At 34.7% G+C, this 27,789-nt stretch overlaps 1 protein-coding gene across 1 annotated transcript in view; it reads right to left on the bottom strand.

Moving 5' to 3' along the window:
• Window positions 1-27,789, bottom strand: part of LOC150096301 (folliculin-interacting protein 1-like) — a 159,922-nt gene that overhangs the window by 28,766 nt on the left and 103,367 nt on the right. Inside the window, exons 8-9 of the mRNA XM_090409026.1 lie at window positions 12,255-12,420; window positions 4,978-5,039 (exon numbers count right to left, since the gene is read on the bottom strand). Of these exons, the coding sequence (XP_090265152.1) occupies window positions 4,978-5,039; window positions 12,255-12,420 (228 nt within the window). The remainder of the gene's footprint in view (window positions 1-4,977; window positions 5,040-12,254; window positions 12,421-27,789) is intronic.

The following is a 27,789-nucleotide window of genomic DNA, read 5'->3' as shown; positions in this document are numbered from 1 at the left end:
TTCCTTATCATTTGTTTCTTTCTCTTTGTTGAGTGTGTTTCCTTCAAGTCACGACATAATGATAACTGGAGTTAATTTGATCACTTTACCATCAAGCCTCATACTGCAAACTGGAAAAATTCATAGAATGGATTAGGTATAGTTTTTGAAATTCAAATACTTCTTACTGCATGTGTATTGAAATTTAAGTTCAAAACAGTTCCCAAATAGAATTAATTCAGTATTTTAAATATACCATACAAAATGCAACAAACTTGAAAACCATTATCCTGAAATAGAACTAGCAGCTGCTGTGCTTATTTGCATAGCACCAAACCTAAATTAAATGTATGCATATCTGCAATCTGTAAATGTTAAAATGTTTAATACACTTTGGTGAGCATTTTAACAGCTGTAGTAATATGAAAGTATTCACAAATAAATGATATTAAACTTCAAAAAATGTTGTGCATGCAACAACGACTGCTATGGCAACATGATCTATGAATATTCATAATGTATAAATGGCTTTTATGCATTAGACACAACAATGACTTCTATGGTAACATATATCATGTTTTCAGTGAATTTAGCAGATGTAGTCCTACAAAAAACTAAAGGACCAAATGTAAATCTAAATCCTAACATTTTCTTGCTAGGAATGGAATTATGGCCAAAGCAACTATGAGATCAATAATATAAAATAGTCTTCAAAATTTTAAAATAGGTTAGGCATGCAACAATGACTGCTAAGGCAACATGTTCTATGGATACTCACAATGTATAAATGGCCCTTTTATAGCATTAGATAACAACTATAGGACCAAATGAACTGAACCTTGACATTTTTTGTTTGGAATGGAATTATGGTTGAGGCAATTAAGGCTATGAGATCACCATATATTGAATTTCTAAGAAAAGGGGTTAGAAGAGCCTTCCATTTCTGTACAAAACTAACTCACTCACTTTCAGCTAAACAACGTTTTCCCATGCTAGATGAGATTTAGCTAAAGCCGGACAAGCTTGATGATGAGTTAAAATGTATCTGGGTACTGTTAGGAATTTATTATTTACATAAAGATGGTAATTCTAAGTGCCTCGAAAGGAGAGGTTTTTTTATTTATCATCATCATCAAATTCCTGCCATGTACCCTCAAGGGGTGTACAGGATATGACAGTACTACATGAAAAAATTACATCATTACTAACTTCCTATCTACAATTTTCCTCCAAATCAGTCTGTTACTTATCAAGACTCCAACATTATCAGATCTTATATTTCTATCGTCTAAGGCACTTTGTACTGTATCAATCCACCTATATCTTGGTCTTCCTCTGGGTCGTTTTCCTGCCAACCTGGCAGAGAACACTTAATTTGCTAATCTTTCCTCGCCCATTCTGTTTAAGTGACCACACCATCTAAGATTAGCTCTGCTAACGCATTCCTGGATGCTGACAATGTCAAGTTCTTTCCTAATATCCTCATTTTTAATATGATATTGCCATTGATGCCATCTGTTCACGCCTCTAATCTTTCTCACGACTCTCATATCTGCGGTCTCTAGTCTTTGGTCAAGTGTTTTACTTCTGACCCAGCTCTCAGATCCATAAGTTAAAATTGGTTTGAACACAGTCTTGTATACAGCTAATTTAGTGTTCCGACTAATTTCTTTCTTATTCCATATGAATTTATTCAATCGACTTCCCACCATACCAGCTTTGCTGATTCTGTTGTCTATTTCTATATTTAGTTTACCATCTTCAGTAAAAATTGTGCCTAAGTAGCTGAAATGTTTTACTTGTTCCACAGGTTCTCCATTCACAACACAGTTGACATTTTCAATGATTCTGCCTATTTTCATTGTCTTTGTCTTTTTATTGCTGACCTTCATACCATATCTATTACAACAGCTATTCAATTTAGTCAGAGAATCTTGCAGACTTGTAGTGGATTTATTTAGAAGTATAACATCATCCACATAAAGCAAAGAGCTGACATTAACATCTCCAATTTTGATATCAGGTTTAATACCACATTCCTTCATAATGTGATCCATATAGATAATGAATAACAGAGGGGATAATGTACATCCTTGTCTCACACCAGATTTAACATTAAACCATCTTCCTGTACTTCCTTCAATTCTAACTGCTGACTCACAACTCAAATAAAGACTAAGTATTGCTTGATATAATGCCCCATTGACACCATATAACTGGAGCGTATTGAATAGCTTCTCTCTTGGCACCTTGTCATATGCCTTTTCCAAATCGACAAAACTTAAATACAGATCTTTGTTATATTCCCATGCTTTCTCGACTATTTGTCGTAAAGTGAAGATCTGATCCTGACAGCCTCTATTTGGCCTGAATCCAGCTTGTTCTTCACCAAGCTTTTCTTCCACAATTCTTCTCAACCGTTTCTCAAGTATACTTGCATAGATCTTGCCAGGAACACTCAGTAGGGAAATACCTCTGTAATTCTCACATTCAGTTTTATTTCCCTTTTTATATATGGGTACTATGAGAGCTCTACTCCAATCATCGGGAATTCGTCCCTCTGTCCAGGCTTTCTGAACTATGCAGTGCAGCCACTGTAAGACTCTTATACCACCATACTTCAGCATTTCTGGTAGAATATCATCTACTCCTGCTGCCTTTCCACATTTCAAGCCTTTGATGGCTTTTTCTACTTCAAGTATGGATATGTATTCCTGACTGCATGCCTGGTCAGTGTTTTTTATCACTGTGCTGTCATCACTGCTTGTTTCATTTAGCAGTTTTTCAAAGTAATTACTCCATACTTCAAGGATATATTTTTCTCCTGTTTTCATTTCACCTTTATCATCTCTAATTCCTTTTACAGCACTCTTTCCTCCATTCTTAAGCTTCTTCAACAACCTCCAGAATATTTTGCCACCTTCTTGATATTTATTTTCTATATTCTTGCCAAAGTCCTCCCATGACTTTTGTTTAGCTAGTTTTACACACTGTTTAGCTTTCTTACATTTGTCTCTGTATTCTGTAAGAGTAAAAGCTGACTTATTTGCCAGGAACTTTTGATATGCTTTCTTCTTTTCCTTCACTGCCTCTTTAACTTCCTGTGTCCACCAGGGAGTTCTGATTTTTTTATCTTTGCACACAACCTCACCACATGCCTCTCTGGCAGAATCAATCAATGTTTCCTTCAGAGTTTGCCATTGAATCTCCAAGGTTTGATTCCTGTTCTCAAACTCTTTCATTTTCTTTTCAATAATATTTCTGTATTTTAGTCTACAGTTTACATCTGAGAGCTGCTCAACTTTTATTCGCTTTAAAACTTTCTTACATGTTATTCTTTTCAATATGAAATTCAATTTTATCCTGCTCAAGACTAAATAGTGATCACTTCCAATTTCAAATCCTCTGTACACTCTGGTGTCCTGCACCAGGGAGAAAACATCACTATCAACAATAACATAGTCAATGAGACTTTTCTTATTCCTAGCCTCTTCTCTCCATGTAAATTTGTGCACATTTTTATGTTGGAACATGGTGTTAGTAATAACCAGTCCATGTCCTGAGCAGAAATCCAACAGATATTTGCCATTATTATTAGCTTTGCTCTTTTCTCCAAATTTTCCCAAAATATTTTTGTATGTCTCACAATCATTTCCTACTCTACTATTTAGATCCCCAACAAGGACCAACTTTTCCTTTTTCATTGTGTCAGTTGCTTTTTCTAAAGTCTCAAAAAATTCCTCCACTTCTACCTTAGAACCTTCTGTGGGACCATAGGCACAAATAAGTCTCATTGTCCAGTTCCCCATTCTCATATTTGCCCACATTACTCTACTTGAGACTGACTGCCATTCAAGAAGATTAGCCTCGTATTTTGTGTTGAATACTATGGCTACTCCTTCTTTTCCTTGATTGTTATTGCCTGAATATAACATTTTGTATTTATTGCTCAGAAAGATCTCACCAGTTTTGGTCTTTTTTGTTTCAGTCACCACTATTATGTCGATCTGGTACTTATCTAATTCCTCAGCTAGCTCCATTTCTTTGCCATTCAGGCATCTTACGTTGATAGTACCGATCTTTAACTCTGGTGATGTTGAGTTGGGGTTTGTTTTCAGATTTGTTCCAGTAGCTGACTTTTCGCTGTTCGCCCTGGTTCCCTGGCGAAAACAACGGGGCCTTGTTTAACCGGGCGACGCCCCAGCCGGCATGAAATTTTGTCATGTTGTACCATCATTTTTTATTTTGGTTTAACCAATAAGAATACAATTTGGTTGGCTAAATCCCAAATTGCCAGCCCATCCTCGTTCGTTCAGTATCAAAGTAGATACCCAACAGGGTGCACCACGAGAAGGTGAGGATTGGACATTAGGTCAGAAGCCCTGGTCGGTTCTCCGCATTCCTTTAAAGGCTATGTGGAGGTCTCCTCTCAGTTATACAGCTTTGACCCTTAAGCACCCCTCTGCTTGCCTGAATATAACATTTTGTATTTATTGCTCAGAAAGATCTCACCAGTTTTGGTCTTTTTTGTTTCAGTCACCCCTATTATGTCGATCTGGTACTTATCTAATTCCTCAGCTAGCTCCATTTCTTTGCCATTCAGGCTTCTTACGTTGATAGTACCGATCTTTAACTCTGGTGATGTTGAGTTGGGGTTTGTTTTCAGATTTGTTCCAGTAGCTGACTTTTCGCTGTTCACCCTGGTTCCCTGGCGAAAACAACGGGGGCCTTGTTTAACCGGGCGACGCCCCAGCCGGCATGAAATTTTGTCATGTTGTACCATCATTTTTTATTTTGGTTTAACCAATAAGAATACAATTTTTTATTTATTCTTTGTTTAAATATTTGATAAAAAATGTAACAGTCTTTAAAAATGTCATGCAATGCTAATAAAATATTAAACAAATCTCATACATTACTGGAACACATTAAAAAATTGATGGAGATATTTAATGAAAAATGTTAAGCAATTGGCAAATGATAGTTCACTGTACTTACCATGTATCAGTATCAGCAAGAACACACAAAGCATGAGATACAGGTTTGCCTACTGCAGGAAACTAAAACAGTATATGAATTAATGAAATATTGGTTATATAACACAATGACTCCCCCCCCCCAATTCAAGTTCTGCTATGTTAAAACTCAATGGTTTCACGAACAAAACACACACATACATATATACAGTTTTAATGACTCACTGAATATGTTTTAATTATTATTATTGAGAGAGACCTCCAGAGAGTAAGGGACTCATCGAGGGAGGCCATATACTACACGCACCAGCTATCATACTTATTCTTGAATTCATTCACACTGCTTGCACTCACAACATCCAATGGCAATCTATTCCAATCACACAACACCCTATAAGAGGAAAATCTAGCCCTCACTCCTTCTTAGCAGCATTCATTCTTAGCTTCCAACATGCCCTTTTGTCCTTGTCTTGTGTTTAAAGAATTAGAAGGTTCACATTATAAAGTAGTATGTATTACATCTGATCAAAAGATTTAAGGTTTTTTACAGAATATAATATGGAAGAATGTTGCATATATTGAAGAATATGAGATTAGATTATAAAATCTTAGCATGGATAAGAGGAATGCTGACTGATAGATATCTAAAAGTTGTATATGAGGATGTGAATCTGCAAAATTTAAGGTAAGCAGTGGTGTACTACAAGGATCAGTGCTTGGTCCACTGTTATTCAATCTGTATATTAATGACATTGGGAGGGATTTGGCAGGTGACATACAACTATTTGCTAATGATGCAGAGATAGGTAGGGGTAATCAGGAATGCAGCTAATATGCAGTACTTGCAGAATGATCTGAATAAGGGGTATTGGAAATGGATGTCAGTTCAACAGTAAATGAAAAGTCTAGACACTTTGGGGCATGATTAGATATCCAATGTCACATTATATTGGTTTGATTATGCTAGAAGAAAGTGATGATGCTAGGGATCTTGGAGTTTTAGTAGATGGGAAGTTAAAGTTCAGTGGCCATGTAGCAAAGATTGAAAATACAAAAGATAATTGCAATATTGAAATGAACTTTGACATGTAAAGATAAGGGTGTCATTTTGCCTTGATAAGACATCACTTGGACTATTATACATAGGTCTGGCCCTTCTTCCTGTTTCCATTGCGATTCTGATACAGTGGAGAGAAAGAGAGTGTTAAAAATTATATCACAGTTGTGAAATACTGATTACAAAGAAAGATTGAGAATTTGTAGACTGCAGACACTGGCAAAGAGGAGAAAGAAGAGTGATATGATTGAAACTTTCAAACTTCTGAAAGGGTCATACAGGATTTCAATTGATAGAAGGTGGGGAAAGGACGAGAAGGCATCCTTGGAAGCTGAGAATAAAAGCTGTAAAGAAGAGGGTGAGGACTATATTTTTCTCTCAGAGTGGTAACTGATTGGAATGAATTGCCATTGTATGTTGTGTGTGAAAGCATTATGAATGAATTCAAGAACAAGTATGATAGTTGGTGCTGTATGTAGCCTCCCTTGATGAATCCTTGACTCCCTGGAAATCTGACAGATATATCTCTCTTAATAATAATAAAATAGGACCAAAAGAGAAAAAAAAAAAATTTTACTTCATGCAGATTTTATACTCTAAATAAAATCCAAATTTTATATGAAATAAGAGAAATTTGTAAAAATAAATAAAAATATAAAACTGATAAAAATTGAAAAAAAAAAATACAAATGTACTATAGGTTTACAAATAGCCTTTTCATGGGTAGAAAGCATATTAAAAAATACAATTTAAAAAAAAATCAAATTAAACAAAAATAAAACCAGTAAATAACCAGCCGGCATGGTTGGCCAAGTGGTCAGCGTATCTGCTCTCCAGCCAAAAGGTTGTGGGTTCGAATCCTGCCGTGGGCATGGATGTTGGTGATTGTCTGTGAAAATATTAGTAGTGGTAGTAGGCGGAAGATGGTGTTGGTGTGGTTGCGGTTCATTGTGGTTGGTGGATTGAGTGGTGGAGACAGAGAGTTTGTGGAGTAGGTGCCCTCCCTCGATGAGTCGTTGGCCTCCCTGGAGGTGTCAAGTAATAATAATAATAATAATAATAAAAAATTAGCAGTATACAAGATGGCTCAAACTAGTTTTAATTCATGGATATGAGAATTTGGTTAAAAATGAGGCAGTTAATCAAAACTAGTGAGAGCATATGAGTTCTCATAAAATCAGATGAGCAAGCAAGTTAGGAAGAAAACTGCACTGTTAGCATTCAAGAATGTGTGAGCAGAGCTAATCTAATCTGGTATGGTCACTCTGACAGAATGAGAGAGGAAAGGTTAGCAAAGCAGATGTTTCATATCAAGAAGGCAGGAGAAAGAGACCCAGAGGAGGACAATGATCTATTTGGATTGATGCAGTTAGACATGCCTCAGAAGACATACAAGTATGATCTGACAATATTGGTGTCCTTGAAAATAGACCAATTTAAAGAAAAATTGTCACAGGGTTCATTAAAACTAAAATTAATTATGTAGTGCTATTGCAGCATCCTATACATCCCCAAATTTAGGGTACTTATCAGGAAATTATGATGAAAGTTCTTACTTTAACATCTTTACAAATACCATGCTTATTCAATACAGCTGATTAATTTTTCACTAATTAACACTTAATTATATTTTCACCTACAAGCAATAATCATTAAAACTATAGTTTTTATTATGAAAAATTTAGGCATGCCTATGATCTGGCAGTAACAGAATGTTTTAATTCTTTAAAGAGCAATTAATTATTAAGGAAATAGTTGGAAGATGAAGTGTAAAAGTTTTTTTGGGTGTGCTTTGCATGTGCGAGCCCCCCCCCAGACAACATGCCATTACTCTGATATTTATTACTGTTGAAATTATGGGGTAGCAATCAAGGCCATGAAACAAGTGTATCATGTCTATTAATTAGTTATGAACATAAAAGCATATATTCTCTGGAAAACTTGTTTTGTGAGAAAAACCTGAGCTCCTGGAGGAAAACTGATTGGAATCTATATCATAAAGCCGACTAATGCATTAGCATTACCATTTATGCTAATATATAATATATTCTGAGCCTATGTTACACAAATAAACATTTAAAACATCCAAATTAACCTAATTAGAATAAGGGAACAGACACACAATGCAGGAGAAAAAGGAAATGGTTATAAACAAAAAAGCAGCTATATCAACAATATAAAATAATGCATATTACATTGCAATAATTGTAGATACAAACTTTACTACAAATCAGAGAGTAAAATTAAAAGACACCTGTAAAAAATTAAGATGCCAATTAATATCCTATCCTTCTCATCCACCCCTTATGACAGGTTGAGTGCCGTAATGAAGGGCTTATAATGAATTAATGCAGCTGGCTCGTCACTCCTCTGCTGCATCCCCTAAGGGTAAGTATTAATGACTGTAGATCCGTGTGTGTTCACGGAGCTGGTTTGCTTGTTCTGGGGGATGAAAAACCTGAGTTTCCAGGTGAAAAAACTTCCTACCTCCATATGACACCAGCTTGTTTGAATACCAGATCTTTGTTTTACTAATTATGTAATTAGTGCCTTCTTGTTAGTGGTATTGGACTTTCATCCACCAAAACCAGAGAAGGTTGTATTCATTACAGTAATAATTAGAGCAGTTTCAGTATCTTTCCACCACTCTAGCTATCACTTTTACCTTAATTGCTTGCCATCTTGTTTCTTGAGTACTGACATTGTCTGCATGTTTTTCAGGTTGTAATCAACTCTTACAAGAACAGGTCTGTTGCTCCTGTGGCAGGGTTGACAGTCTCTTATGAAGCTATGGCCTTAAGAGAGAAGAAGACAGGAAAGATGAAGTGAGTGGTCTGTCCTGAAGGAGATTGGGGGGTTGAATAATTATAGATCATATAGGATTTTTCTATTTAATTTTACTTTTAAGGGACTCTCTCCAGTTTTGGGGGACAGTTTCCCAAAACAATGGACTAGACAGTTTTGTCTTTTAATTTGTTTGGTGTTTTCCCTTACTGTTAATGTTTTTGCCTATGTTATATAATTTTATTTTCAGTTATTTTAATTTAATTTTATATTTTTAGTTTTTATTTTGATTTTTTATTAATTTTTTAATTATTTAATTAATTATTTATTTAATGATTATTTAATCCTTAATTTTGGTATAGGATAATGATAACTAGCTTTTCTTCTCTGCATCCAGAGAGTTGCTCAGAAGTTGGTTATTTGGGAATTTTGAATAATTGTTTTCATTCCCATACCTCTGCATTAACATTGCTTATTAGGTGTATGTCAGAGGCTTGGGGAAAACACTTCTCTAAAAGTGATAGAGATATTGGTGTGCTTGTTAGCCTGGTTAACATATGCTCTGGTGGCATTATTTAAGAGTATAGTACCATAGGCTTTAAGTAAATAATGAACCTAAGAGGTTAATTAAACCTGAGCATGGGGGCCAGGCTAACATAAAGATATGTTTAGGATTAAATTATAATCAATTTTAAAAGTGAGAATTTGGAGATAAAAAAATAATAATGATAATAATAATAGTAAAAAAAAAAAAAAAAAAAAAAAAAAAAAAAAAAAAAAGTTGTTGTGGCCATTTTGTTTACTTTTCTTGGAATTGATCATGGGAGTTTCAGAATGATGCTGCCTTCAGATAGGTAGCATAATGCAAGTGGGGAACTCCATCTTTTCCTGAAAAGATTTGGTCCCAGTTCTGCTAACTGTAGTCTCAGGTAGTTTTTGATTGATGCTCTTGAACTTCTTTTAATATCCTCTATTGTTTTCTTTTGTTTTTGATATGTTACAATATTCCTAATTTTCCAAATGTGATATTTAATTTCAATTAGTAGGTAGAGCAGTTGATTTTTCAAGCTTCCTTTCCCTGGTAGGTCTTGAAGGTATAGTGCTTGTTCCTTCCTGAGTGTGGGTATGTTGAAGGTGCTGCTTACATTAGCCCATATTTGTGTTGCCACTGCGCATTCATAGAACAGGTGTTCTTGGGTTTCTTGTATGGTGCAAAAGGCACAATTTGCACTTTGAAGTATTCTCCATTTCAGGAGTTTTGCATTTACTGGTAAGATGTTGTGTAACATCCTCCAGTTAAAATTGTGTCTGGATGGGTAGGTGTACTTGAAGTAACAGTGTTTCCATTTTTCCTTTTCATGGGGGAGTGTGTCTGTTGGAATGTTGCTAATTGCCTGTAATATGTCCTCTTTTTTTAGTTCTTGAAGGTGCTGTTTGTTCTTCTTTGTGATGATGATTCTTGCTTGTCTAGATATGGTTCTGTAGTATTCTGATGAAATTTTTGCCTTTTCACCACTGTGGGTTTGGCCTGTGAACATTTTGTACTTTACTCTTAGCCAGTACTGGCACATTTCATGGGAAGGGTGTGCAGTTTGCATAATCTTAATTACCTGCATAATTTTCTCTACTGAAAGCATGTCTTTTATTCTTGGGATGTTCAGCCCCCCTTGTTCCTTTCTTTGAGCCAATTTGTCTTTACTGACCTTTGCCTTTTTATTGTTCCAGAAAAAGCTGTAGATGATGTCTTCCAGTCTTTTAGTTTGTAGTTTGCTGAGTGGAAATGGAGTTGTGTAGTATTTTATCAAGGGGATCATTAACTGTTTGATGATTTGTGCTTTTCCAGTGGCAGTTAAGAGTACAGATTGCCAGGCTTCTTTTATATATATGATTTTCTTAATTAATTCTTCTTCGTTTTCAAGTTGGCCTAGGTGGTTGAAAGGAATTCCTAGTATGGTGATTGGTGCTAGATGTTGTGTTGCACCAGCTCCTAATACTTTTATTTTTATTTTTGATTTGTTAATCTGAGATCCTGTTATTCTGTTGTACTTTTCTGTTGTCTGGAAGAGAGTTTTAAGGGCAGTATTGTTGGTTATGATGCAAATGACATCATCAGCATGTAGAACACATTTTATTTCATGTTTCTTTGTTGGTGTTATAAATCCTCTAATTTCTGAGTTCTGTCTGATCATTTTTGCAAGCAACTCAATTTGTGTTACATATAAAGCTGGTGAAGCAGGGCAGCCTTGCCTTACACCTTGCATTATGTTGATGTCTTCAGAGAGGTTACCATTGATGCATATTTTGCTAATTATATTCTTGTATAGACAGTTTATCATATGTTGGAAGTGTGGGCCACAGTTATGTGCTGTTAGGGTTGTTGTTAAGAGTTCATGGTTAACTCTGTCAAAAGCTTTGCTTTGGTCAAGGGAAACCAGTGTTGCATTTATTTTTTTTCCTTGAGTTTTCCATATGAGACCAGCTAATTCACCTTTGGTTGAAAGAGACCAGATAAAGGTGTTCCTCACATCTTGGACGGGAATTGAACCAGGTCTTTCCAACCAAAGGGCTTCATCTATACCGAACTGAGCTATGGAGGCTCTCAATTAATATCAATAAAATAAAATTAATGAAGATGTGAAAACAACAGAGGAGGTTACAACTTTAAACAATCAAGTAACAGAACAAGTAAATAACTACTTGAATTCATTGATATTAATTATAAAAAATTTGAAAAGTTAACAAATTATCAAATCATTTGCAACAAAAGCTTTATGATTCAGTTATTCCCATGACCCTTTATAGAGCTGAGACACAAGCAGACAATTAGAAAAGATATAGGCTTTTCTAGATCACACATAATTATGTGTGATCTAGAATATCAGATAATATCAAACAACAACAATTGCAATGGTTTGGCTATGTAGTTAAAATGCATACAGAGATTAGTACATCAGGTGCTGGAAGGATGACAACAACCCAAGATGACCATAGTTAACATGATTTACAAACAGCAAAAAATTTAGACCTTGCAAGGTCAAAATTTTTTGCCTAAATAAAATTATAAATTACTATTCATGATAAACAACTCATCCTAAGTCAGAAAAATAAAAAATAAAAATACATGCACATAAATGCCATGCTGAATTTCTTAACATTTAAGCAACTCTGGGAGGGGGGAGGGTATGCAAAGACAATGACAATCGATTGGAAGAATTATATTAATAAATATTAAAGTTATGACTCTTCTTCAACAATAACTACACAATAACCACATTGAAAGGTTTTTTTTACATCTTCATTAATTTAGTCACCGAATTCTTGATTTACATCAAACAAAGTAAAATAAAGATCTTAGTCTTTAGGATTATTCTCAAATACAATTGGTTACAGTAATTTATCACATTTTGTTTTTCTTTAAATGCTACTGATGCATTATTTGCATTTCAACTGATACTTACTCGAGCAGCTAACATTAGATCTTTCTGGATATCATATTCAGAGACTGATCCAAGCACCCCTTGTAAACAGAAATCAGACATATAATGATTTGTTACCCCAGCTAACAGGGAATGTCCAAGTTTCTTACACACAAATGGATTATCTTTTTCTTCATTTTCCAAAATCCTATAAAAATGAAAATTTAATATTGTTGGAAGAATTACTAACAAAGATTTTAATTATTAAAGTCCAAAGGTAGCAATATGGAATAAATGTTTCATGTAATACACACACTTTTTTTTAAACTTTACACTTTGCAACTGAGAAATGCTTATTAACTTTTATTCGTACTGTGCATCAACTTTCAGTTAATATTTAATTGTGAACAAGAGAGAATAGAATTTGAAATATCACATTTCATAATCTTATTCTGTCCAAGAAAAGTCAGAACTATCCTAAATTATATTCACGTGTTCTTATATGTGTATGCTCTTAAAAGTATGTTCTTTTATTTGTAACTTGTACATAAAAAGCTTGACCTACAATAGCATGGATCAGAAAAATAGATGTTTGAAGATGATCTATATTTTTTGGTAATCACTGATTAGTTTTGAAATTTATAAGTTGATTTGGGGCACATAGTAGGAGCTCTACTGGATGTGTAAGTACACATATGTATGTGTGTGCTTACACCTTCTGGTAGAGTCTATATGAATTGAATTATTTTTATTAAAAAAAAAAAGTAATCCATCCCAAATGACATCAGAAAAGAGCAGAGTGGATTCTGATATCTAAGGTGCAACATATATATCACTACTTTCATGTAATTTTGTTAATATTTCATTATTATACTCTGGATTAAGGATATCTGCCAAAAGTTTTCCTACTTAGTTAAAAAGAAAACTATAATTCAGAGCCAAGAAAACTAGATCATCATCATGGAAGAAACAGTGAAAACTGTGTCATTTCAGTTAAGATATACAAATATAATAATGATATGAATGTCAATGACTTTGATATGAGTGAAGAATTTACAGAGACAAAAACACATGTTGGAGTAATTACTTGATTTTTATTATGAAAATAACAGACATTTCAATCTCTGTATCGATGTAATAATCAGGAACACATATACAGGTATCCCTTGCTCAATGTGCCGAAATTAATTGTGGCAATCCTCGATATATGTGGCAAGAGTTTGATTAACGTGTCTTTAAGCTTACCACGCAAAAACATGCAAGCCTCGTGGCATGAGCATGATGACGTCATTTCTCCCATGCATCCGTGCTCTCAGAGCCTGAGTGCCAGCCAATTACTTCGCAGCCAGCATTAAGAGTGGATGTATTAAAAGCTCCAGTTGTTCTGCTGTACGTATTTACAAATTACGTTTTTTTGTAAATTTTACAGCCCATTAATCATGTCGAAGAATAAGAACAATCCCACAACCGGGTCATTAATTGAAATAAAAAGAAGAGGAAAAAGATTAATTGAAAAAAAAAAAAAGAACAAAAACTTGATATTATTAAAAGATTTAAATATGGTGAAAGTAAAAGTCAGATCGGAAGCAAATTTGGTTTTCACGAGTACTATATGGACTATTTTATCCAAAGCTGATGAGTATTGCGAGCAAGGTAAAGTTGCATCTACATCTGCAAGTATGCCATGCACATGTAACCAGAGTGCTATAATGGTTGAAATGGAAGATCTGTTGATTATTTGGCTGGAAGATTGCAATCAAAAGAGAATTCCAATTAGTGCCTATAATATCACAGCCAAAGCTCTAAGCCTGTTTTCAAGACTTAAAGAGACTAAATATAAAGAAGACAATTCAAAGTTCGCAGCTAGCAAAGACTGGCTTGAAAATTTTAAATCTAGGGCTGGACTAAAGAATGTGAAAATAACAGATGAAGTTGCAAGTGCCGATGAAGATGCTGCATCCACATTTCCTGCTGAGCTGCAGAAAATTATCGATGAAAATTATTACGATTACCACCAAATTTTCAATGTAGATGAAACTGGCCTCTATTGGATAAAAATGCCATCTAGAACTTTTATATCAAAAAAAAGAAGCAGCGAAGCCTGGCTACAAAGTGTCAAAAGATCACTTAACTATTATGCTTGGAGGGAATGCTAATGGAGATTTTAAATTGAAGCCACTGCTTGTCTATCGAACTCAGAACCCAAGGACTTTAAAACGGATGTAACAAGAACTTTTTATGTAATTTGGTGGGCGAATCAGAAGGTTTGGGTTACCGAAAGTCTATTCGAAGATTGATTTAAGTCTTATTTTTGCCTGACAGTCGAAGCTTATTGCAAGAGAAATAACTTAGCTTTCAAAGCTCTTTTGCTTTTAGATAACGCACCCGGTCATCCAAATTCTCTTAATTATTTGAGTGAGAATGTGAAAGTTTTATTCTTCCCACCAAATACCACATCATTACTACAACCAATGTACATGGGTTTCATTGCAACTTTCAAAGCCTATTTTCTTAAAAAGACATTCTCAAAGGCAGTAGAAACAACAATGGGAGAAAATGCGATTATGCTCCAAGAATTTTGGAAAAAATTTAACATTAAACACGCAATTGAAAACATTCATGACATATGAGAGCAAGTGTCTTCTAGCTGCATGAGAGCTGTTTGGAAAAGGAAAAACCTTTTGTAGAGTGCAGTAATGACTTAGGTGGTTTTCAATTGGTGAAGACCTTGGTTTTGAGTGGTGCTGATGCAGAAGATGTTAAAGAATTATTGGATTCAAATTCAAAAGATTTCAGTAACAACAATGCACATATGAAGACAATGAACAAATGGAATGTGAAGATGAGGTTCGAAAGGAGATAGCAATCAAAGAACTGGATGGAATATTTTGCAGTTTAGAATTGCTTAAGCAGCAAGTAATGGATCCAGATGTTAATCGAAAAAAAACTTGTTATCGTAGAATTTATGCCGATAAGAAAAAAAAAAATTAAAACTGTTTAAACGACTATTGATAACTTCTTTTGATAAAAAAATCGCAGTAATTAATGTAGGTACAAGTATTTATTAAACATTTACTTTGCATTCATTTTTTATCTTTCCTAAAAGAATACCATATAAAACAAACTATTAATACAGTAATCGATCATGGATGAATTGTACTTTTTACCATTGATTATTATATTATATTTGATTAACGCAATTTTGATATACACGGTAACATCGAGGGATTAATTAACTGCATTAATCGAGGGATACCTGTATATGCACAGGACATACGCTACATGACACTACACAAAAGTAAGATAAATCTAAATACTTTGTTAATTGTTTACTCTAGCCTGATCTCTGGAGAAAAAAAAAAATAGAATAAATAATAAATAAAAAAAAATATACACAAATACAAATTAACAAAATACCACATATTCAGATGCCATAGCCTTTGAATAGCCATATTAGGGGAACAGAAAAAATAGAACACTACATAAATACTACATTAAGGCAACCTTCAAACCTCTAGCAAAATTAAGAAAAGGAGAAACAGGGCGCACCATCCCAATAACAAAAGACGAACACAAATGCCACATTAAATTCTTCACACTATGGTAAAACAGGCCTGTCAGACAATGCACTTCAAACATGTCACAAAATCAACTGGAAAGGCACTAAGTTCCTGCACCAAAACCTGGTTTGAAAGAAAGTGCAAGGAAGCCTGTGAGATGCTCAAATCATCTGAATCTCAACAAGAATGATGGATAGTAATTCCATCATTATTTTTATTTATTTTATATATATATATATATATAAGTAATTAATTTTTTAACTTGGGGATACTGTATATTAGGGTTACCAAGTAATTTTATAAGCTTGGTTATTTAACTCCTAATCCCAAGTAAGCAAACAGTTAAGTTTGCACCTGAAACATAGTTCAAGTCTAAAGATGGTACAACACCAGGGCAACTCATTGTAAAGGTGGGTAAAGCTCTGATCACTATTCTTAGTATTTCCCATAATGTAAAGCACATCTCACTAGAAGATGCATACTGCAATATATTATGGGTGGCATCACTACCCAGATCGGTTTAAACCTTTTTTTGAGGTCTTCTCAGTGAGTTAGCTAGACCCTAAATACCAAGGTTTTAGTAATACAGAGCCTTATCAACTTTACCTATACAAGTTGCTACAAGGTGTTTTTATTTTTAAAAAGAAAGATGTAATTAATTTTTTAACTTGGGGATACTTTTTTGTTGTACCATCTTTAGACTTGAACTATATTTCAGGTGCAAACTTAACTGTTTGCTTACTTGGGATTAGGAGTTAAATAACCAAGCTTATAAAATTACTTGGTAACCTATATATATATATATATATATTTTTTTTTTTTTTAAATATATATATATATATATATATATATATTTAGCATTTGTACATTATACTTATGTATAAGAAATGTATTGTATTTTGGTAATTAATTTATATTTGTGTATAATTTTTTCTTTTCTATTACTATTTTTTTTTTTCCCACTAGAGGTTAGACTAGGATAAACGATTAACAAAGCATTTAGATTTATCGTACTTTTGTGTAGTGTCATGTAGCTTGTGTCCTGTGCATATGTAGGTTTTCCTGACGCTGACCTTGATACAGAGGTCAAAACATTGCGTGTTATTTTCATAATTATAAGTAATCACTCCATGTGTTGGAGTCTCTATAAATTCTTCACAATGAATAATAGTAATTTAAGTTTGAAACCAAACACACCAATGTCGTAAATAAAATGAGGATTATGTTAAACAGATTTTACCATGTAAATATTCTTAAATTTAAATATGTTAAACATATTCTGCATGGATTCAGAGCACACTACAATATTATTTTATGTTTAGGGGGTAGGGTCTATTGAACTACACTGAAACCTCTAGCTTAGACTCAGAAGAAAGTAATTCAAATCTCAACCAGAAACGAATGCAAGGATATTGTCATGTGCATGTGAAATAAATACATCATACTAAACACGCTACCCCTTAGAAATTTATATGTTTATAGGTTACTGCTATTCTGATGATAAAAGTTTGATGGAGTGAAACAGCATTAGGAAATTATTAAAAGTAGTATTTGATGCTTCCAATATTTCATTTCTTAACACATGGTTACTGCTATTTATAAAAAAAAAAAAATGTTAATGAATATGTAAATATCAAAGAAGGTGTTTTCCTTAGTGCACTGCTTGAAAAGAAGTCAACAGACACCAGTACAAGGAACAAACGGCCATGGTGCCCCCCCCCCCAAAAAAAAGATGTAGACCCTCACTGATTACAATAGTAATCAATGGGAATTTTGGACTATTCTTCCTGTAGTCATGTAATGAGGTCCTGGACTGTTGTGAGGCAGACACTCCTTGACCTCATCCGACACTCCAATTCATCCCAGAGATGATTAGTAGGGTTGAGATCTCTGTGGAGGCCAGTCAAGTGTGGTGGTGTTCATGTCCATAAATCATGAAGTTACAGCAGCAGCCTTACGAAACGGTGCATTGTCTTAATGAAAGAAACAATGGTCAGTTTTGTAGGAATGCCACAAAGTAGGAAGTGTTGCATAGTCCAGAATGTTTATATACTCTCAGAGTTCAATGATGTTTGTGGCACTACAAACAGAGGTCTAAGGCCAAACCATGAAAAACAAGATCACCGGGCATCTGTCACATCCATCCATCTGCTTAGTAGAGGGTGTAGGTGATTTGATGCTCTATAACACAGATTTCCAAGCTTTCACTTCCCACTGTACATGCTCTTTGAACCAGTGAAGATGACAATGTTGTGTGTTAGTGTGGGAAATGTGAGTCTTGCATATTGTGGTCCTACCAAGGAAACCTATGTTGTTAAGCCTTGGTTCTGAACGTTTTTGTGTAGATTCGTGTTCCAGTTAATGCCCAGAACTCTGCATTCAATGTGTCAGCCAATGAACTGCGGTTTTACATATTATCCTTTGTAGCATCCTGGTCACATTCAATGAATGTAGTGGGCACTGCAGGTAGCACTTGCAGCAGACTACCTATGCTTCCATCTCAGTATGGTATTACTGAATGTTGGCCAGGGATGGCTTCATTTTCCAAATGCCTCTTTCCAACTCAGTCAGTTTCTTTCTAACAGCCATTTCACCTGGACACAGTTGCACTGACTTGGGAGCATTATATTCCTCAAATTTATACCAACTACAAACATGTGCCTCGTTACATGGCATAGTGCACTTGCCATTGAGTGTGTGTCTGTTGATTTTTTTCCAAGCAGGGTATAGTTCCTTAATCAAGTAAAAAAAAAAAGCAAGACACAATCATTATACTTATTTAACGGAAATATATTCAACCTACTACCTTTATCAATAAGTGAAACTAATCCAAACAAACCCAAAACACTAATCAAAGAATATTTATTTTTCTACAGAAGTGAGAAATCTCTGTTCAAATTAATTGTATAAATTATTGGTTTTAGGTAATGGTTTCTAGCACATGCAGGCTCATGCATAAAATGAAAATTTAAATGCTATATAACTACTTAGCAGTATTTTGTTCCAAAACCTAATTATTGTTGTATAAAATTTTCCTTCTGTATATATTAGCATGTTACCCTTCTGCTATGTGTGTGTGTGTGTGTGTGTGTATATCAGGGGCAAATATTCAGGGAGTGCTAGGTGTGCAGTGCACATCCATGGAATAGCAATATCACCGATATTACATTTTTGCATTTTTTCCCCCCTATTAAAGACTCCCCTAAATGTTGGCTGGCTTCGAATGATTCCTAAAATTAAACACAATACAGTCATCACTTGATTACGTCCGTTTGAAGACACATCCATGATCCCATAAGGCAGGGGGGGGGGGTCTTATACCTTTCAGACAGTGAAGGCTGCATTAAAAATTTGAATGAAGCCCGAGGGCCACTAAGCTATACTGCAGTATTTAGAATTGTAAGATGCTTTCCAGATTCACATGAAATGCTGTGCATTTGATACTTTACATAAAATCCTATAAAAATAAACAAACTCAGCTTTAAGAGCATAGTCAGGAGTCGGGTTCATGATAAGTAAATACAGCAATCCCTCAATTAGTGCAGGTAATGCGCTCTTTAAAACAGGTGCATTAATCAAAAACGCACTAATCGAATAAAATAACCTATGGAAAAAAAAGTATAATTTGTTCCTCAAATTTCTTTTTTGAACCTTAATTTTTTTATAAAAGAATTAAAGTATGTCTCAGGGTCTAGTTAAAGGAAAACCATTAAGCTGAAAGGCAATAAAACATATTCAGAATATAAATTTTATTATTCTACTTCTTAACAAAGAATTGAACTAATGTAGTTTGGCAGGTATGGCCCTATTGCCTCTTCTACTCTTCTGCAAATTTTACTGCTTCTCTCTTCATCAGGGTCAGCCTCTAAGCATTGCTGCTTAAAAACTTCGATTGTACGAAAAATATTTTCAAATTGTTTCTGTGAAATCTCTTTTGGCTGACTATCAGTGGTTAAATTTTCTTCATATTCTTTGGGATCTTCCCGCTGTGCATCTAAATTTAGCAGGTCCGAATCAATCAATTCTTCACAATGAGATTTAATTAACTCTTGGACGTTATTATTGAAGGGGAGAAAGAAATGAAGGATGTACGAATTGGTCGCCAACATGCGAAATCACGTGCTTTATAGATAAAATTTCCCAACTGTTATACGAGCAAAATAGTTACCACTTTAAAAACTACAATGATCATAAAAGAGAAGTTAATTTTCCGACGTGTAATAATAAACAACTCATCCCAGAAGACGGATTGATTACCCTATTATCAGAATGGATTCTCCTTTTTGTGACATGCGTAGAAGTGTCGAAGGGTCTCGAATCTGTGAGCGTACTATAGCAGATGACATAAATTTTGGCGGTAAAAATTTGGCAGGAAAATAAACTACATGGGGTTAATTAACAAATAAAACTTCAAAGCAAAAGTTGCAGAAAAAGAAAATGTTGCCAAGTCCATTGGGAAAAAAGTGATGATCAGATTCAGAATTATAAAAATCAGGCCAGGAGAAACATAGTATACATGGAAGTAGTGTAGTATGCCATTAAAAATAACTTTGTAAAAGTTTTAATTTGGTAATTAAATTATTTCATTCTGATGAGTGATTTTTTAAAATAGTTAGCCATAAAAATGTATAGATAGAAAATTTTTTAAATCTGTGACTTTTATTTTTAAGATGTATACAGGTGCACTAATCGAATTTGGGTATCAAAAAAAAAAAAAATTGATGCACTAATCGGGGATGCATTAATCGGGGGATTACTGTACAATCAATACTTGAAAAAATATAATTTAATGAAGAAAACATTCATTTTTTACAATGTCAATGGGCAACTTGGCAATGTTTTTCCTTGACCAGCTTGTTGCTGTTGGCATCAATGTTGAAAGTCGCTATGCACAGAGTGCTTTCGAGATGTTAGTCCATAATCTGAGTTCTTGTCTTGGACTTCACATGCTTCCTAACAAAGCGCACATCTTCAAAGCATGCTGGTGAAGATGATTAGGGATTCTCGTAGAAAGGCTTATATGTTGATTATACATGATTATTAATTAACTAAAGAAATTCACAACGTACACTAGAATATAAATTAAATTAAACTTTAATAGATATTTCCAATATTTCGGCAACATCATGTTGCCATCTTCAAAGGAACTTAAAGATACGTGCATGCAGGCACTACACACAGTAAATGAGGAACAAAGCAAGGAAGCTATTGTTCTCCTAAAAGTCCTGATGTGCCCCCTAGTGGGCTATGTAGCTTGGCCGTTGAGCTGAAGGTCTCCTGATGTAAAGTTTCCCAAATTTGGAGTAGTCTCATGCGACCAAATTTGTTGAGGTGTGGCATGTTTCTTAGGGCTGAGGCTGATTCCATGGAAAAGTCTTTCAAATTTGAACTTGCTACGGTGTATTATTGTGGCATGTATCCAGAATATGGTCTGCAAGACCAGAGTGGTTATACTGGTGAAAACAGATGTAGTCCTTGTGTTCTGAAATTCTGATATTTGCTGTCCTGCCTGTTTAGCTAAAGTAGGACAGCTTACAGCTTCAAGGAACCTGGTATACACCAGGCAGGTCTAGGGATAGTGATTGGTCTTTAGTAAAGCAGATAAGGGAAGCAAATTTTCTATATGGTCTGTAACAAGAGGTCAAGTCATGTTTTTTTTTAAGATTTTGGTAATTTTTTCAGAGGAGCCTTGGGTGTAGAGAATGGTGATGGATTTGGAGTAATCCTTGTTGTGAAGTGGGGGGGGGGGTAGCCATTGGCCAAAGTGTTGAGGATGTGATTTAGTTAAGTGGTTAGGGCATTGTCATTTGAACAGATTAGTTTAGCCCTGTTGTATAGTGTCTTAATTCCATATTGTTGTGAGGGGGGGCGACTGTTGGCGAATGTATCAAAAATTTTTAATATGATACACATTTTCATATTTTCTTTACATGTTAAACTCAGCAGCCTGTTAGACCTAAACTCACAGAAGAAAAATGTAACTCAATTCCTACTAATTATAGTGAGAGAGTAATTTACCATTTGTAAGTATATCTGAAAAAACAATTATTATGATGTAATCATTTCTTCAGTTCATACAAAGATGGTTAATTGAAGGATTGTTCATTTGAAGGTCAGATACCTGAATCTACTATTTGTTTATGTTTCATTTAGAGTGAGGAATAGTGAGCAAACATCAAAATTGGGAAATTGAACAATGAGACTTATTAATGCCTACAATCCCACAGATGGATATCTACTAGAAAAGAAATGAAGGTTTTCAATCACTGGAGAAGACGGCTGACAAAAGAAGAAAAAAGTAAAATTGATTATTGTCAGAGAAGTACACAGCAGAGCAGCATATAAATAGCAGAAATTTTTTGGGGAGAAATGGAGAAAAGATTAAAGATAATCATTATTGGAGGGTTTTTTTTTTTTTTTTTTTTTTTTTTATTTAAAGGAGAGAATCTTGCATACTGCCACTTTGGTTAACAGTGAAGTGTGGCATACTTCACTGTTAACTTTTTACTGTATCAATCCACCTATACCTTGGTGGATTGATACAGTAAAAGTTTAAGTGACCATACCACCTAAGATTAGCTCTGCTAACACATTCCTGGATGCTAACAATGTCAAGTTCTTTCCTAATATCCTCATTTTTAATATGATATTGCCATCGATGCCATCTGTTCATGCCCATAATCTTTCTTAGGACTGATATCTGTGGTCTCTAGTCTGGTCAAGTGTTTTATTTCTAACCCAGTTCTCAGATCCATAAATTAAAATTAGTTTGAACATTGTCTTGTATACAGCTAATTTAGTGTTTTGACTAATTTCTCTCTTATTCCATATAAATTTATTCAGTTGACTTCCTACATATCAGTTTTACTGATTCTGTGGTCTATTTCCATATTTAATTTACCATTTTCACTAAAAATCAAGCCTAAGTAGCTGAAATGTTTTACTTGCTCCACAGGTTCTCCATTCACAATGCAGTTGATATTTTCAATGCTTCTGCCTATTTTCATTGTCTTTTTATTGCTGACCTTCATACCATATCTATTACAACAGTTATTCAATTTAGTCAGGGAATCTTGCAGACTTGAAGCAGAATTATTTCGAAGTATAACATCATCTGCATAAAGCAAAGAGCTGAGATTAACATCTCCAATTTTGATATCAGGTTTAATACCACTTTCCTTCATAATGTGATCCATATAGATAATGAATAACAGAGGGGATAATGTACATCCTTGTCTCACACCAGATTTTACATTAAACCATCTTCCTGTACTTCCTTCAATTCTAACTGCTGACTTACAACTGAAATAAAGACTAAGTATTGCTTGATATAATGCCCCATTGACACCATATAACTGCAGCGTTTTGAATAGCTTTTTTCTTGGCACTTGGTTATATGCATTTTGCAGATCTACAAAACTTAAATAGATTTTTGTTATATTCCCATGAATGTTATATTTCTACTTATAATTTCACTCTATGACAACTATTTGTCATAAAGTGAAAATCTGATCCTGACAGCCCTCTATTTGGCCTGAATCCAACTTCTTCTTCACCAAGCTTCCCTTCCACAATCCTTCTCAACTGTTTCTCGAGTATACTTGCATAAATCTTACCAGGAACACTCAGTAGGGAAATACCTCTGTTCTCATATTCAGTTTTGTTTCCCCTTTTTATATATGGGTACTATGAGAGCTCTACTCCAATCATCTGGAATTCATTCCTCTGTCCAGGCCTTCTGAACTATGCAGTGTAGCCACTATAAGACTTTTATACCTCCATAGTTGAGCATTTCTGGTCAAATATCATTTACTATCATTTATCATTAAGTGAATCTAGTATCCACTTTGCCTATGTAATTATAAATTATTTATTTCTGGATTTTTCCATTTAATATTTTCAGACCGGGATTGACTGCGGATAACTGAAACCACAGAAAGCAAACCAGCAGATAAGGGGGGAATATGGTATTGTCCAAATTAGACACAAAAAGGTTTCCTGGTCCCAATGGCATTCCTTGAATTGTCCTGAAAGTCTGTGCACCAGAACTGACTCCTATGTCACCTGTATAAATTCTCTTACTCCAGCAGTATCTATCCCACAGCCTGGAAATTGGCCTGTTTTCACCTCATTCCCAAGAAGGGTGACAAATCACTGCCATCAAACTACCAGCCTATCTGACTCACCTCAGCACTATCTAAAATAATGGAGAGAACCATCAATTCCAACTCCTACAATACCTCAAAGGCACCCAGCTAATAAATCACCAGTATGGATTCTGTTGCTGCCCATTAACAGGAGATCCACTCACATATATCACTCATCTCTAGACTAATGCCGTGGAGAAGTCTGGTGAATCTCAAGTGGTGCCCTTGATATTTCCCAAGTTTTTGACTACAAAGGCTTACTAAAACTCCGATCATTTGGTCTGTCCGAAGACTTCTGCAGTTGGATTGACAGTTTTATGTCTGGACACACACGCACACTATGTATGATGGTTCCTTATCCTTTCACCATTCAACTAATGCCAGGGTTCCAAAAAGTTCTGTTATCTCAACAATCCTCTTCCAGTTTTGCAGATAACAGCACACTGCACTCCTCCCTTTTATATGACAAACCTTATTCTACATAAATCACCTTAACCTACAGAATATCAACCACCACTGCCCTCAATTCTGATATCTGAGCCATCCTCCAGTGTAGTTCAGATCATTTCGTCAATTTCAATGCCAGCAAAACCCAGTTTGCCTCGTTTCTCACAAAAGAAAGAATCATTTTTTCTCAGTCAGTATTATCTTTGACAACACTCAGATTTCCAGATAAGATTTCTATTCTTGGAATCACCCTGATATTAAGTCTCTCCTGGCATAAACACATCACAACCATTGCATCCTCAGCTTCTAAAAACTTAGGATTTCTCTTTTGCTCTTGACACCTGAACAGTTGTTAACCTTATACAAATCACAAATCCACCCAGCTATCAAATACTGCTCTCTCACATTTAGAGTGGGACCCACTCAATACAGAGGATAGCAATTTGATTGATTAATAACCCATTTCTTACCAACTCACTCCTCCCACTTTTGCACAGGCATTTGGTTTCTGCAATACATGTATTCTATAAATATTTCCATGGCAAATGTTCATCTGAAATAGCATCAGTAATTCCCCCACTCAGTACTAATTCAGTTGGAATATGTGCAGCTGCTTCCCAACATTCCCTCACAGCACACCTTGAAACCCACAGAACAACTTTCTTTTCCTCTTCTTTCATCCCTGCTACTGCTGTATTGTCAATTAATTTTAATGTGTTCCCAAGGAATACAACATACAGGCTTTTAATCAAATATAAACAAGTTTCTCCTTTCCCAACCCACTGCCGATACACAGTACCAACGTATTATAGGCTGTGATTAACCAACCTCAAATGGGCTCACATTTAAAAAAAAAAAAATCTAAGCTCTAAAAAAATATAAGTTTGGCTATACCTTCTGAGACGCTTTTAATATAGGGAATGGGGACACCACAGACCACCTCTGTATCAATACTTCGATGAGAAGCAGATTACAATGAAATTATTAATGATCTTGTTGACATACGATTCAGTAAATCCATTAATAAGGAAGGTTGACTTGATAGGCCATCTGACTTCAGTATGAAGCAAAAGACAATCAAATTCTTTTTCATTTTCATGGCAAAGTTTCCGAAAAATATAGGTATTCGATGACTGGGCTTTTATTTTATTCATTGCTTTAATAACATCATCCAAAGTTTTATCTAGTCTACTGCTAAGATGTTTTGTAAATTTGAAGCTAATTGTTGTTTATGAAGAATACAGTGAATTGTAAAGATATTTGGAACTGCTTCTTAAATGTGCTATAGATCCATGGTGACAACCAATTATAGCTGGTGCTCCATCAGTTGTACACGCAATAGTATTTGTGAGAGGAATCTTTTTAGCATTAAAAAGTCTTTAACAACCTTAAAAATTGTAGAACCTTTTGTGTCAGTTTTCAGCTGTTCAGCAAATAGAAATTCTTCAATAATCTCTTCATTAGTATTTATATAACGCACATAGGCCATTAACAAAGCTTCGTTGTCAAGAGTAAAGTTGTCTCATCAAGTTGCAAAGAAAATTCTATAATAATAATAAACTAACCTGGCTCATGTCTATCATTAATTATAGACTATCACCAATGAAGAGACAGGCAAACAAGTGCTGCCATCTTCCTTACCTAACACTAACAGGATATGTTACAGTCTGAAAAATAATGTAGGTGCTATGGTCGATTTTCTCGAGTTTCTGGGAGAAAAAAACCTGCTTGCCCTTACCAGAGATCAAAACTCGGGAACCGGTCGGAGAAAGTCCTAGAAAAAAGTTCCTACAGTCGGCAACTGGACTTGAACTATAAGTCTATCTTCCTGTGGCCTAGCACAGGAGATGCAAGTGCCATTTCCACTGAGCTACATGGCCCTAAGTAAAGTCTATGGTTTTTAAATTATCAACTATTGCTGAGATGAATTGATCATCATATCTAAAATTTCATTTATAGCTGGTTTTGCCAATAACTGTGACAAATGTGGAAAGCCAACAAATGTGGCTTTCCACATTTGTCAATTAATTTTGAAAGTTTTCAAGACATAACAAATACCTTCTCTTGTTGGGTTACTTTGTTTTGAGACCAACCCTTTAAGTTCAGGATGATTTTTAAATTTAGTCTTTAATTTGCAAAAGTACTCCACATCCATTTTTGCTTTATTTGGATGCTTTGCTCTTAAATGCTCAATCATTCTTGAAGGCTTCATTCCTTTGTTAAGAAAGTTTTTTCACATATTAACCACATTGGTAACTGCTCATTATTTATAGATGGAATAGCTCCATATTTTAAATATTCACTTGAATATAGACGACACTTTCTTTTTTCACTCATTTTAATGGCTACAGTGTTACAAAATATCAACGAGGTGCGCCACACGATACCATGGGCTAGATTTAATCTGCAAACCACAGTTGTCAGATAGGCATTAGTAAAAGTAAGAGATAAAGCTTATAAAAGTAGAGGATTCTGCTAAAAATAGCCCAAATTAATTATTTTCGATGTAGAAAATTCAGACCCAAAAGTAGCCCAATTACTTAACTTTCAATGTAAAAATTCTGAAAAATAGTAGCGAATAAATTTGAACAGTGTTGCCAGACATACACTATTCTGAAATAGTGTTGCCAAACTTACAATATAAATACTGATGCTTGTTTAAATATGGAATTTTTGCTTTTATTATATTAGTAGCATTATAATGCTTACCCCCCCCCCCTTTCAGTGCCCCTACTGCTTACGTCCCCCAGTGCCCCTGGGGGGGGGAAGCTAGTGCTCAGGTTAAGAAACACTGATGTAAAGGAACTTTTGTTAATAAGGACACAACAATATCTAAGCTAAAAAGGAGCTCACCTGGGCAAAGATGAAGCTCTGATATATTTTCTTTAAAATGAGAACTATTTTTGATCAATAAAGATTACTTTCCTATGAATGCTGAAAGCAGTTTGGAATAGTGTTTTGGAAAATGGAGAGCCAATACAGTCCACCACAGGAAGTAATGGAATATTCATTTTTTGGACTTTTGGTAGTCCATAATAAGTGAGGGGATGCCCATGGTAACACTAGTGTTTCTTCTTGGTTTCCTCATCCAAATTAGAAACATTATCTATAAGAGTGTTTGATTTCTTAATCTGGGTCATAGGAGTGCATGGAAAGGTTTATGTGTTCACCATACATGTTAATTTATATTTAACAGTATTGATGAGAACACAGACTGATAAGAAAATTATTAACTTATTTGCTGATATTTCACTTGTATTATATCTGACAACAAAGCAAAACAAGAACACTCTGATATAATAATGGGACTAGTTTAAACAGTTGCAACAGACAACACAAAGACTAAAGTTCTAATTAGGCACCATCTATGATTAAAAAAAAAAAAAAAAACAGAGAGAAAGCAAGTATTAGATCTTAAGATGA

This window comes from Typopeltis vanoorti, chromosome 19, assembly GCF_054136105.1.
Source record: "Typopeltis vanoorti isolate ZY-2024b chromosome 19, IOZ_Tvanoo_1.0, whole genome shotgun sequence".
In the NCBI taxonomy this organism is placed as follows: Eukaryota; Metazoa; Arthropoda; class Arachnida; order Uropygi; family Thelyphonidae; genus Typopeltis; species Typopeltis vanoorti.
Note: the sequence above shows the minus strand (reverse complement) of the source record. Positions and strands in the feature narration are given on the sequence as shown.